At 47.6% G+C, this 12983-nt stretch overlaps 1 protein-coding gene across 1 annotated transcript; it reads left to right on the top strand.

Moving 5' to 3' along the window:
• Positions 1-8593: 8593 nt before the first annotated feature.
• BEST4 (bestrophin 4) lies at positions 8594-12715 on the top strand. The gene is made up of 9 exons (XM_079116146.1): positions 8594-8974; positions 9063-9157; positions 9713-9946; positions 10175-10329; positions 10731-10808; positions 11107-11304; positions 11406-11486; positions 11610-11764; positions 11923-12715. The coding sequence occupies exons 1-9, from the start codon at positions 8823-8825 to the stop codon at positions 12194-12196; spliced, it is 1422 nt and encodes a 473-aa protein (XP_078972272.1). The 5' UTR covers positions 8594-8822; the 3' UTR covers positions 12197-12715.
• The last annotated feature ends 268 nt before the right edge of the window (positions 12716-12983 follow it).

Below are 12983 nucleotides of genomic sequence, written 5' to 3'. Positions count from 1 at the left end.
ATGGCATCACCATATGCTGCCAGAGAGATCTCACCCAATCCTTCAGCAGGCCCACAGGGGCCTACTTAAGCTTGTCCTTCATGGCCACTGAAGGGAGACCCAAACCAGCTTGAGATGAGTGAGGGAAAGGCAAATGGGCAGGCAGGTCTTGAGTGCCATTCTCAGGAGTCGGTCCTCTTTCTCACAGGTTAGCAATTTTCCAGGGGGAGATGATAATGGTGGGGCTAGAAAGGGTGAATCCCCAGGGTGAGTGGACCCGAGTCGTGTACGGCTTTGAAAGGCATATTCAATATTGCAATTTTATATTTGGAAAACAAGGCAAAACGTCTCTGTATTAGTTTGCTATAGATGCCATAGCAAAATACCACAGAATGAGTACCTTAAGTGACAGAAACTTGTTGTCACAGTTCTGGAGGCTGGAAGTCCAAGATCAAGATGTCAGCATGCTTGATTCTTCTGAGGCCTCCCTCTTTAGCTCATAGATGTTTTTTCCTCTGAGTTCACATATATGATCTGTTTTTCTTTTTATTTTCTTTCTTTTTCATTTTTTCCCCCCTCAGGGACAAGGACCAAACATAGGGCCTTGCACATGCTAGGCGAGTGCTTTGCTACTGAGCTGCTAAATACCCCCTCCCCTGCTTTTTTTTTTTTTTTTTTTTTTCTTTTTTTTTTTAAGTACTGGGGATTTAAACCCAGGAGTGCTCTACTAGGGAACAACATACCCAGTCCACTTTTTTTTTTTTTTTTTTTTTTTTTTTAACTGTAGTCTTCCCTTAAAAGTTTATTTTTTTTATTTTTTATTTTTTTGATAACAGGAAATTGAACCCAGGGGTACTCAAGCTCTGAACCACATATCCAGTCCTTTTTTATATTTTATTTTGAGAAAGGATTTGGCTAAATTGCTTAGGGCCTTGCTAAACTGCTGAGGCTGACTTGGAACTTGTGATCCTCCTGCTTCAGTCTCCCAAATTGCTGGGATTACAGGTGTGCACCACCATGCCTGACAAACAAGGTTCTTGATATCCAGGAGCCAGGATATCAGGAGAGCCTCCTGATTACAGTAAATTTTTGTTTTGTTTTGTTTTGTCATTCTTGGAATCAAACCAAGGGTTTCAACTGGGTTTGGTTGGCATACACTTGTAACCCCTGCTAATTGGGAGGCTGAGGCAGGAGGATCACAAGTTCCAGGCTAACCTGGGTAACTAAACAAGACCCTCTCTCAAAATTAAAAAAAAAAAAAGTTGGGGGGTGGTGCCAGGGATGTAGCCCGGATATAGTACACTTGTGGATTATGTACAAGGCTCTGGTTCAAGTCCCAGTACCACAAAAACAAAGCCAAAGGAAACAGAGCAAAACCAAGAGCCTCATACATGCTAAGAAAGTCCTTCTCTGTGTAACCTCCTCCCCATTCACATATTTTTTTATACAGTCCAGGGTTTTTTTTGTTGTTGTTGTTGTTTGTTTGTTTGTTTGTTTTTGTGATGCTGGGGATTGAACCCAGGGCCTTGTGCATGTGAGGCAAGCACTCTACCAACTGAGCTATATCCCCAGCCCAGTCCAGGGGTCTTTTTAAAATTATTCTTGCATTCTTGTGCCATGAAATCATGGGGAACAGGTTGCAGCATCTCAGGTTCCTTTCCTTTGGTTCTCACAAAGCACTCTTCTCTGGGCGGAGCAGGCTGGCACTTCAGCTGCACCCAGGTACCTTTCTCTTTAGTTTCCTTCTTTTCTGGTCATTTTCCTTCACATGTTTCAGGAAACTGTCTTGGCACTTACAGAGCTTAATATGCTCAATATGTGCCTTAATTTTCTTGCCAAGAATCTTACTGTTAAAAAAAATAAAATAAAATAAAATCTTGCCCTTAACTTAATTATTTACAATACCAACAGCATGCTGGGTGCTTTGTTGACCCTTTCAGTTTTGCCATGGTAACATATGTGGGACATTCCTCTCTCTTCTTTCTTTCTCTTTCTTTCTTTCTTTCTTTCTTTCTTTCTTCTCTCTCTCTCTCTCTCTCTTTCTTTCTTCTTTCCTGGAGATTGAATCCAGTGGTGCTTTACCACTGAACTGCATTCCCAACCTTTTTTATTGTTTATTTTGAGGCTAAATTGCTGGGACTGTCCTTGAATTTGTGATCCTTCCACCTCAGCCTTCTGAGTTGCTGGGATTATAGGGGTGCTCCAACCGCAGCCCCTATAATTCTTGTATGTCTGTGAGCAAAGGAATGACTCCATGTTTTCTAAAGGAGAAATTCAGTGCAACATGCACGGGTGTCTCTTTTGTTTCCAGAGAATTACTGGAAGATGGCCAAAAGGCACCATTTGTGAAATGGTATTTATCTTATTTGTTGATTGCTCATTGTAAATTTATGGAGGATTTCATAAACACTTTTCCCAAGGTCATCTACAGCTCCCCAGGGGCAGAGTCAAGTTCTGAACCCAAGTTTGTCTGGCTCCACTATTCAGTTGCCCTTTTTCTGGGGTCATTCATTCCCTGTCTTTGCAACTGTCCTCCTCCCTCACTGCTCCCTGTTCCTCTTGCTAGTACCCCTTCTCCTCCCCCAAGATTCTCATAACCTACGGCTTGTCAAAACTGAGGGGTTTGTCTTGCACTGATGGGGATTGAACCCAGGATCTTGTGCTTGCTAGGCAAGGACTCTACCACTGAGCTACATCCCCAGCCCCCAACTGAGCTTTTCCTAAACTCTTGGGGTCTCCATTCCCCAGAGAATTCTGTCAGATCTGCTGCCCTGCTAGGCACATGTCCTATATCCCTGTCCCTTTGGCTGCTAGGAGTCTCTTGACATTGTCAGGTCAGAGGCCAAGAGAGGACAGTCTTCCAAGAATGAGAGATATCAAGTGAGGTTAGGACTCTGGAGGATTCAGCAATAAGATTTCAGGGTTCTTTGGAGAGTGCTACAGCCAAAAACTAAAGCATGTGCTAATTGCTAGAGTATACTTCGTGCTTCTCCTGTGCTATTCTGAGCAGTTTATACAATTAACTCACTTAATATTCACAACAACTCGATGAGATAGGTATTATCCCCATTTCACCATGGAAAAATTAAGCACAGAAGTGGTTCACTCAATGGCATGATGTAGACTAGGGATATGGCTCAGTTGGTAGAGTGCTTGCCTCGCAAGTACAAGGCCCTGAGTGCAATTCCCAGCACCGCAAAAAAAAAAAAAAAAAAAAAAAGTCATGATGCTTGGTAACCTTGGTGACCATGGTGAAGCCTAGCTGCAGACACTGTAGTACTAAGTGTACAGCATACATCCAAGTTAACTATGAGGAGGAGGGTGCACTGGAGGGCAGGAAAAGCAGGAAGGGAGATAGTACAGGAGGTTGACAAGCAGGGTGGGGCAAAGTGATTTACAGGTTAAATGGTTCCCTCTCCTGGATCATAAACCAGGGGAAGGGTACCTGGGCAGTGGGAAGGGAGATATGTGACTCAGGAGGGAGAGGCAGGGTAGGTCTGGTGACAGTCCCTTCCTGGGACAGACACTTTAGGTCATGTACCTTCATCCTAGATCTGTGGGAAATTCACAGACCAGAGTGCTAGTAACAGGCAGAAGTGTGAGGGCTGAGGATGGGGGCAGGAGTTGCCTTGGAGAAAGCTGTCAGAGAGACCCTGGGCCTGGCTTCCCAAGTATTAGAACATCTTTGAGTGGTAAGCGGTCCAGAAAGCTAGCTTGCTTGCTTTCTTTTCTTTCTATCTTTCTTTCTTTTTCTTTTCCTTTCTCCTTCCTTCCTTCTCCCCTTCCTTCCCTCCCTCTCTTCCCTCCTTCCTTCCTTCACTCCTTCCTTTCTTTCATGCTGGAGATCAAGCCCAGGGCCTTGCGCATGTTAGGCAAGCACTCTACGCCTGAGCTCCGTCCCTAGCCTGTAGGGAAATCACAGATTAGAGCTTGGGAAGGGGCTCTGTGACTGAGATGGATGAGGTACTGGTCTTTCTCGTAGATCTGTTCTTTATTCAGTGACTTCTCATCTTGGACCTGGAAGGAGGGCCCAACTCCAGTCAGGTCATGACAGTTTCCAGACTTTGGCTCACCAGGGAAATCTCACCTAAAGAGGCAGGGGAGGATGAGAATGGGAATCCAGATGTCTTTCATATTAAAACAGGGAGAAAAAGAGAAAGAAGGGAGGGATGAAGATGTTACCAAAAGCTCCATCTTTGTCCCTGATGTCAATCCAATAAGGACATGGTTTTGAGAAAAAAGAAGAAGTCTTATTACTTTGCTAGCAAAGGAAAAGCACAAGGAATTCCTGTCCCAGAAGATATGATTCTGCCCATCATGGAGAACAGGAAAGTTTTATTTTTATTATTTATTTATTTAGGTACCAAGGATCGAACCCAGGGATGCTTAACTCCTGAACTGCATCCCCAGCCCTTTTTATTTTTTATTTTGAGACAGGGTTAGTCAACAGACTAAGTTGCTGAGGCTGGCTTTGAACTTGTGATCCTCCTGCCTCAGCCTCCCCAGCCACTGGGATTACAGATGAGTGCCACTGCCTGTAAATAGGTAGTTTTAAAAAAGGTCACATTCCAATTATTCCCTGTTTGGAGTTGTAGTTCACTTGTTAACTTGGGAGATAGCGATTTTTTAGATCTTCTGGTGCCATCTTTTTCTAAGTTTTTGGATTCGTAGATGGACCACACGCCTTTATTGTTTGTTTTAATGCAGTGCTAAGACTGGAACCCAGTGCCTCACACATGAGGCAAGTGCTCTGCCTTTGAGCTACAACCCTTCTGGTACCATTTTGAAGTCAGAATTATTTCATTCTTGTAGTGGGTGTGTGCTCAATAACAGGTAACTCTGCCTAGGATGGGGAAGAAAGGTAATCCTGTTTCCATTCAGCCTCCCTCCCAGATTAGTGAGGGGGCAGGAGGGAGAAAGAAACATGTCCATTTTAAAAATAAATCACAGTCAGGCCTGGGGGTGCATATCTGTGATCCCAGGGATTCAGGAGGCTGAGGCAGGAGAATTGCAAGTTCAAGGCCAGTCTCAACAATTTAGCAAGGTCCTGTCTTCAAATAAAAAAATAAAAAGGCCTGGGAATGCGACTCAGTGGTTAGCACCACTGGATTCAATTCCTGGTACCAAGCAGCAAGGGTTATTTATATTCAAAGCATGAAGCAGACCATTGTTACAAAGGAAGGGAAGAAAGAGAAAAAGAATCTAGCTGGGTTTCAAGTCTTCCCTGACTTTCCTGAGATGAATCAGATCCAATCCTGTCTGGGGGGCCTGGAGTGACTGCTGCAAGGGGGAAAACCTGAGGGCTTTGAGGAGTGATTTGGGGAAGGAGCTTGGCTGGTTCTCCAGAGGCTTCTTAGAACTGGATCTTTTTCATTTGTTTTTGGCAAGGCAGAGGTTTATTGAAAGCAAAGGTGACACCGAGAGAGCAGAGTAGGCTAAGCTGCTAAGTAGCTCTCAAGGCTTGGATCTTTTTTTGTAATTATTATTTGTTTTTATGTTTTTGCAGTGCCAGGGATTGAACTGGTGCTCTCCCTCTAAACTCTATCTCTAGCCCTTTTTTATTTTGAGAAAGGGTTTCACTAAATTGCCAAGGCTGGCCTTAAATTTGTGATCCTCCTGCCTCAACCTGCCGAGTAGCTAGGATTATAGGTGTGCATCACCACACCTGGCAGTATAATGTATTTTAATAAGAAATTAACAGCTGGGCATGGTGGCACACACCTTTAATCCCAGCAGCTCAGGAAGCTGAGGTAGGAGGATTGCAAGTTCAAGACCAGCCTCAGCAGTTTAGTGAGGCCCTAAGCAACTTAGTGAGACCCTGTCTCTAAATAAACATAAATAAATAATAATAGTAAACTTACAAGAACAGTTTAGAAGACAAACAACACATACTTAAAACACATGGAACAACTTAGAAAAGCATAGTGAATGGAGGGACTCTGTGATAAAATGCTACAAACACCATTTAGTTGCCTTCAATAAGATGATGATGATGATGATGGTGGGGGTGACAAGGATGATGATTTTTGTGGTACTGGGGATTGAATCCAGGGATGCTTTACCACTGAGCTACATCCCCAGTCCTTCTTTTCATTTTTAGGGTGTTGTGAAGTTGGCCAGGCTGGTCTCGATCTTACTATCCTGTATTAGCCTCCCTAGTAGCTGAGATTACAGGCATGCATGGGGCAATAAATTTGTTTTTTAAAAACCCAAATGCTGGCTGGGCACAGTGGTGCACATCTCTAATTCCAGCAACTCAGGAGGCTGAGACAGGGGGATGGCAAGTTCTAGGCCTGCCTGGGCAATGGAGCAACAACCTGTCTCAAAAAATAAAAAGGGAGGAAGGGAAGAATAGAAGTTCAGTAGATTATACAAAGAGGAGTGAAGGGAAGAGAGGGGGATGAGAAGGGGAAAGACAGCAGAATTAATCTAACATGACTTTCCTGTGTACATATATGAATACACCACAGTGAATCTCACCATTGTGTACATCCAAAGACTGGGATCCTAATTAGAATAAGATAGATTCGAAGCTTGTAATATGTCAAAATGGTTTCTACTGTCATGTGTAAGTGAAAAGAACAAATAAAGATTGAAAAAATAAAAAGGACTAGGGATGGAGCTTAGTGGTAGAGCACCCCTGGGTTCAATCCCCAGTACTGTTTTTTTTGGGGGGGGACCAGGGATTGAAGTTAGGGGCACTCAACCATTGAGCCACATCCCCAGTCCTATTTTGTATTTTATTTAGAGAGAGGGTTTCACTGAGTTCCTTAGTACCTCGCTTTTGCTGAGGCTGGCTTCAAACTTGTGATCCTCCTGTCTCAGCCTCTGGAGCTGCTGGGATTGCAGGTGTATGCCACCGTGCCTGGCTCCCAGTACTGTTTAAAAAAAAAAAAAAATTGGGCTGGGGTTGTGGCTCAGTGGTAGAGTGCTTGCCTAGCATGTGTGAGGCACTGGGTTTAATTCTCAGAGCCACATATAAATAAATGAATAAAAGTAAAGATCAACATCTAAATATTTTTTTTTTTAATCCAAATGCTGGCATTGTTCAGGAAAAGTTTTTTTTTTTTTTTTTAATACAACTGTTATGAACTCCTGAAACTTGTTCACTGAACCATTTTGACTTGTATTAATGTTTATATCTTGGCATATATATTAAAAATTCACATGTCCACACCAGCCCGAGGACTGCAAGTTGGAGGCCAGCCTTGGCAATTTAGTGAAATCTTATCTTAAAATGAAAAATAAGCTAGGTGCGGTGGTGTGTGCCCGTAATTCCATCAACTTCGGAGGCTGAGGTAGGAAGATCATAAGTTCAAGGCCAACTTCAGCAACTCAACAGGGCCCTAAGCAACTTAGCGAGATCCTATCTCAAAGTAAAAAAACTTAAAAAAGACTGGTAGATCAGTGGTAAAGTGCCCTGGGGTTTGATCCCCAGTACCAAAAATAAAGATCATAAAGAAAAATCAAAAGGCTGGGGATGGAGCTTAGTGGTAGAGCAACTCTGTGTTCAACCTCCAGTACTGGAAAAAAAAAAAAAAATCTACATGAAAATGGAAAAACTGCCAACTAGGTAGGCCTTTTTGCTTCTTGCAAAGCACCAATAGCTTTGCTCTGAAAGTGGTCACTCCAGACTCTGGGAGTCAGGAGGTAGGACACAGGACTTAAAGGGGTCTGCATTCTGGTACTGAGTTCCTAGATCTGTGACCTTGTCAGTCCTGTGGGGAAATAGGGAAAATCCTGGCCAGGACCCTCAGAACCCTAGCACTGGACACTAGTCCTGGAGTTCAAGTCCTTGTCTAGGCCTAGTTGGGCTACTTCTAGTCTTTAAAGTCTGTCACTTCTGGTTTTGAATTCTATCTCTAACATATATGCTTGCTGTCATTTACCTCTTGGAGTCTTATCTTTGAAATGAGGATGGTTCCTGCTTTGTTTGTAGGGTTGTGATGAGAGTTCCATGAAAGAGTGACATGGTAGTGCTCTTGGTATAGTTAGTACCTGTCCCTTAGTCCATAGTTGGTATTATAACAGTTTATTCTGCTCCTGTCTTCTCACCTGGAGCATGGGACAGTGATCCCTGTCATCCTGGCTTGAAGGACATGGTGTCATTTGTGTGAGCGATAGGGTCAATGCAAATGGTACTTCTGCTTCTCAAAGGCCAGCCCAGCCCTGCAGGGGTAGGGAGATTCACCCAGTTCCCAGGACCGGGGGAAGCTAGATGATTCTTCAATCCATCAATGACAACCTCAGTCCTAGCAGGTACTTAAATTTGTGCAGAGTGAAAGCTGGCTGTTCTTCCTCTACACAGGCTGCTGCTCCCAGCAGGCAGGCAGGTATGTGTGGGTGAAAGTGCCCTGGGCCTGGGGAGACCAGATAATCAGAGTTCAGAGCAAGAGAGGTGGTTCTGGGCTGGAGTTGGGGATTGTCTCCAGAAGCTCAAAATCCATTATCCAAGCCCTGCAGGTGGAAGAAGAGCTTGGGAAAGGGCAGGGATGTAACTCAGAGCACTTGCTCAGAACATTTCCAGGCCCTGGGTTCAATTTCCGGAACCTAAAAAAAAATAAAAGAGCTTGGGAAAGTCTCATGCATGAGGGGGCACGGAGCTCAGCCTGTTTTGCTCTATTCCATTCTGGTTCACCTGTGAGTACAGGTTCTGCAGAGGATGGGTTGGTTGTGCTAGGTGTGCTCTGTGGCTTTCTGGCCTCTTATCTACTGACAGGCTGAAGGCCCACATGTATATGGACCAGAGGTGAAGGGAGGTTGTCTGGGTACTAAGCTTCTAACGGAAACACAAGCTAAGGAGAAGGACAGCTCTGTGACCTCCTGCCTCAGGCCCCAGAACCATGACGGTTTCATACACCCTCAAAGTGGCAGAAGCACGCTTTGGTGGCTTCTCCAGTCTGCTCCTTCGCTGGAGGGGAAGCATCTACAAGCTCCTCTACAAGGAGTTCCTACTCTTCGTTGCTCTCTACGCTGTGCTCAGCATCGCCTACAGGTGAGGGTGGGTCTCAGGGATGGCCTGTTGGGGCAGAGGCTGTCTGTCTACCTCCCTTCAACCCAGGCCTACGCTTGACCTTCCCAAGGTTGCTGCTGACCCAGGAGCAGAGGCAAGTGTATGCACAGGTGGCCCGATACTGCAACCGCTCTGCGGACCTCATCCCTTTGTCCTTTGTACTGGGTGAGGCTCCATTATTTTTCCCTGGCTGTGGTCTCTAACCTTTGGGTTGAGCTGACAGCTCTGAGCAGCACAGCTTAGAGCCAGCTGGAGAAGGCACCAGCTGAGAGCTGGGGACTGGGGGCTGGGTCCAGGGCTTCTCCAGGGCAAGGCCCTGCCTAACACTTGCTGGACCCTCACTCCACACAGGCACAAGACACCTGTGGCCTCACAACTCCACTCTGGGTTGAGGGGAGCTGGAAAGAGGTGACAGCCCCTTCCTCACCCTCATGGGAAGTGGGTCTCAGAGTTAACCATTACCTGACCTTATACTCTCGCTTCCCCAATTCCTTGGAAATTTGCATTTCTTCCTTCTCCTGGTCTGGCCTGGCCCAGCAGGGTGGTAGAACCAGAGGAAGAGGCAAGGCTCACTGGAGCCAAAAGCGGGAGCCTGCTTGCAGCAGCCTGGCTGTGGTTCAGGGGCTGCAGGCTTACCCTCTGGCTTGGGAGGCAGGGCTCGCTGACTCCCAGCTCCTCCATGATTCCCTCTTTCCCCCACTACTCATGGTGGCCCACCAGGTTTCTATGTGACTCTGGTGGTGAACCGCTGGTGGTCCCAGTACACAAGCATCCCTCTGCCGGACCAGCTGATGTGCGTCATCTCAGCCAGCGTGCATGGCGTGGACCAGCACGGCCGCCTGCTCCGCCGCACTCTTATACGTTATGCCAACCTGGCATCAGTTCTGGTGCTGCGCTCGGTGAGCACGCGCGTGCTCAAGCGCTTCCCCACTATGGAGCACGTGGTGGACTCAGGTGCGCGGTCTGTGGGACCTCTGTGTGGGCCTGGCATCCCAGCTGGGTGTAGGTGTCAGGCCGGGGGATTCTCAAGTCAGGGCCTTTCCAGGAAGGTCTAATCCCCAGAAGGGGATCCCAGCTTGGTGAGATGAGACAGCCGGTGTACACAAGGGAGGGCAGCCACATAGTGGACCATCAGCCTCCCCTGGTGGCGAAGGATGTGTCTTGCACCCACCCACTTCACAGGGTTCATGTCCCAGGAAGAGAGGAAAAAGTTTGAGAGCCTGAAATCCGACTTCAACAAGTATTGGGTCCCTTGCGTCTGGTTCACCAACCTGGCAGCCCAGGCCCGCAGAGATGGGCGAATCCGTGATGACATTGCTCTTTGTCTCCTTCTGGAAGTGAGTTAATCTAGGTCCAGCTTCCTTGGTCTTCCTGCCTTTAATTTTGGTACTTAACACTTGAATGGCTGCAACTAAGTAACACACACTTTTGGAAGTACATACCTATAGTAGCTCCTTTAGCCCCATTAACAAACGAGGGAACAGACACTGTAGAAAAGCTCAAATCACACAGCTAGTTAGCACAGCTGGGATTCATTCTGAGACCTTCTAGCTCCATGGCCTGTGCTTGCAAGGACTTTGATAAATTGTTTCCCATCAAAGGCACCCCAGTCTAATAACATCATAAAGCAGGCCCAGCCTCAGGTCTGCCCAGGCCTGCTTTGTGCTGGGCTTCCCTGTTCTCTTCCTAGTCTTCCTTCTTCCCCTTTGCTGACCTCCTCTTCCTGCTGTTCCACCAGGAGCTGAACAAGTACCGTGCCAAGTGCAGCATGCTGTTCCACTACGACTGGATCAGCATCCCCCTCGTCTACACCCAAGTAAATGCTTTCACCTCCCCTGTCCCATGCCTATCGTATGTTCTGTGCCGTGTGTGAGATCCTGAAGAGAATTAAGAGATGGTCCTTTCCCTGGGCCCATTCTGTTCAGTGAGGCTCTGAATATCCAAGAGCTCACCTTCAAAGCCTCCCTCCACCCCACCAAGGTGACCCTATCCTGCTGGTGCTGCCACCCCTTTGCATGTTTCATTACTAGTCAAACTCCCCAGGGTCTCAGGAGCAGGGATGCATTTGTGTGTGCCACTGCACCGTACTCTGGGCCTGGCTTTCCCTTCTCCAGGTGGTGACCATAGCTGTCTACTCCTTCTTTGCCCTCTCCCTGGTTGGCCGCCAGTTTGTGGAGCCAGAGGCAGGGGCTGCCAAACCTCAGGAGCCTCGGGAACCAGGCCAGAACGCAGCGCCAGCCCTGGGAGACCTGGACATGTATGTGCCTCTTACCACACTGCTGCAGTTCTTCTTCTATGCTGGCTGGCTCAAGGTGGGCACTGCAGATGGCCATGCTTGGGCACGGGTCAAACCCAATGTTTGGGGTAGAGTGGGGGCTCTAAGCCCAAAAGACATTGTCTCTGCATCCTGTAGGTGGCTGAACAGATCATCAACCCCTTTGGTGAAGATGATGATGATTTTGAGACCAACCAGCTCATAGACCGAAACTTGCAGGTGAGGTGGGAGTAGGTTGAGGGGTCAATTCTTTGGTTCCCTCCCCCAGTCATCTCTCAAGTCTGTGTGTGGGGAGGAGAGGAGGATCCTTGTGACCTGCTGCCCACCCCTCTTCTGGTCCAGGTTTCCCTGCTCTCTGTAGATGACATGTACCAAAACCTGCCCCCTGCGGAGAAGGACCCCTACTGGGATGAGGAGCAGCCACAGCCACCCTACACTGTGGCCACAGCAGCGGAGTCACTACGACCTTCTTTCCTGGGGTCCACCTTCAACCTGCGGTAAGTGGCCCGTGCTGGCCAAGGCCAGACTTGCTTGACCCAGCAGGCTGGTGCCAGGTCCCCAGTCACCCTCTGGAGCACTAATATACCCAACCCCTTACTCTGCCCCTGGTCCAGTCTGGCCTCAAGTCTCACCCTGTACACCCTCCTGGCCATAGCATGAGCGATGACCCTGAACAGAGCCTGCAGGTGGAGGCGTTTCCAGGGTTGGCCCGGCCAGTGCCTGCAGCACAAACCCCGCTGCTGAGCCGCTTCCTGGGTGCAGGAGCACCCTCCCCTGCCATAAGCCTCCGAAACTTTGGCCGGGTGCGTGGCGCCCCGAGGACCCCGCATCTGCTGCGTGTCCGAACCGAGGAGGGAGTAGACCCTGAAGCCACTGGCCGCATTGAAGAGGAGGCAGTGGAATCTGGGGACGAGGCCCTGGAGCCCTGAGACCCTTCTGCCTGTCCCACCCCTACCTCCCGCCACTCCCCCTTCCCTCCTGCAGTGCTGTGTCCTGCCTGTCAGCACTTAGAGCAACATTTCCTGTGGGCCTTGAGCAGAATTTAGGGACCATCCTTGAAAGAGAAGATGGTGGGAAGAGCCAGTCAGGATGGGTCCTTGGTGAGGTGAAGCTAGAAGGATAAAGGCCAGGTGTGGAGGACTATAGCCCAGGTGCAAAAGTTAGATTCCTCCTTGCCTGGCAACCGAGACCCGAGCCAGTGGTCTTGAAACTTGAGGAAGCATCAGCATCACTGGAAGTCTTGTGGTGCTGGGCACACCTAGCTTTTCTGATGCGTTTCATTTGGTATATAGATCAAATGACATTTCTAGCTGGACACAGTGGTGCAAGCAGTAATCCCAGTGCCTGATGGAACACAAGTTCGAGGTTTGTCTCAGTGATTTAGTGAGGCCATAAACCACTTAGTGAGCCGGTCTCAAAAGTAATAAAGTTCTGGTAACGTAGCTCAGTGGTAACCACCCCCCCACACCCCAAAAGGGTAGTATTTCTAACAAGATTTTAGGTGATGCTATGCTGGTCTGGGGTTGACAGTTTTAGAGTCATGCATTAAAGAATGTTTGGAAAGATATAACTTCCTCACACTGACAACCTAAATCACTGGGAAGGCGTGGTCAGTATGTGCACCAGGGAACTTTGTGACGTTTTTGTTGACAAGGAGAATATATTCATTATTTGTGTAAAATGAATTGACATGTGCACTGTAGGATACAGATGAAA

Source organism: Sciurus vulgaris (genome assembly GCF_902686455.1).
Source record: "Sciurus vulgaris genome assembly, chromosome: 1".
NCBI lineage: Eukaryota > Metazoa > Chordata > Mammalia > Rodentia > Sciuridae > Sciurus > Sciurus vulgaris.
This window is presented reverse-complemented; position numbering and strand designations above follow the sequence as displayed.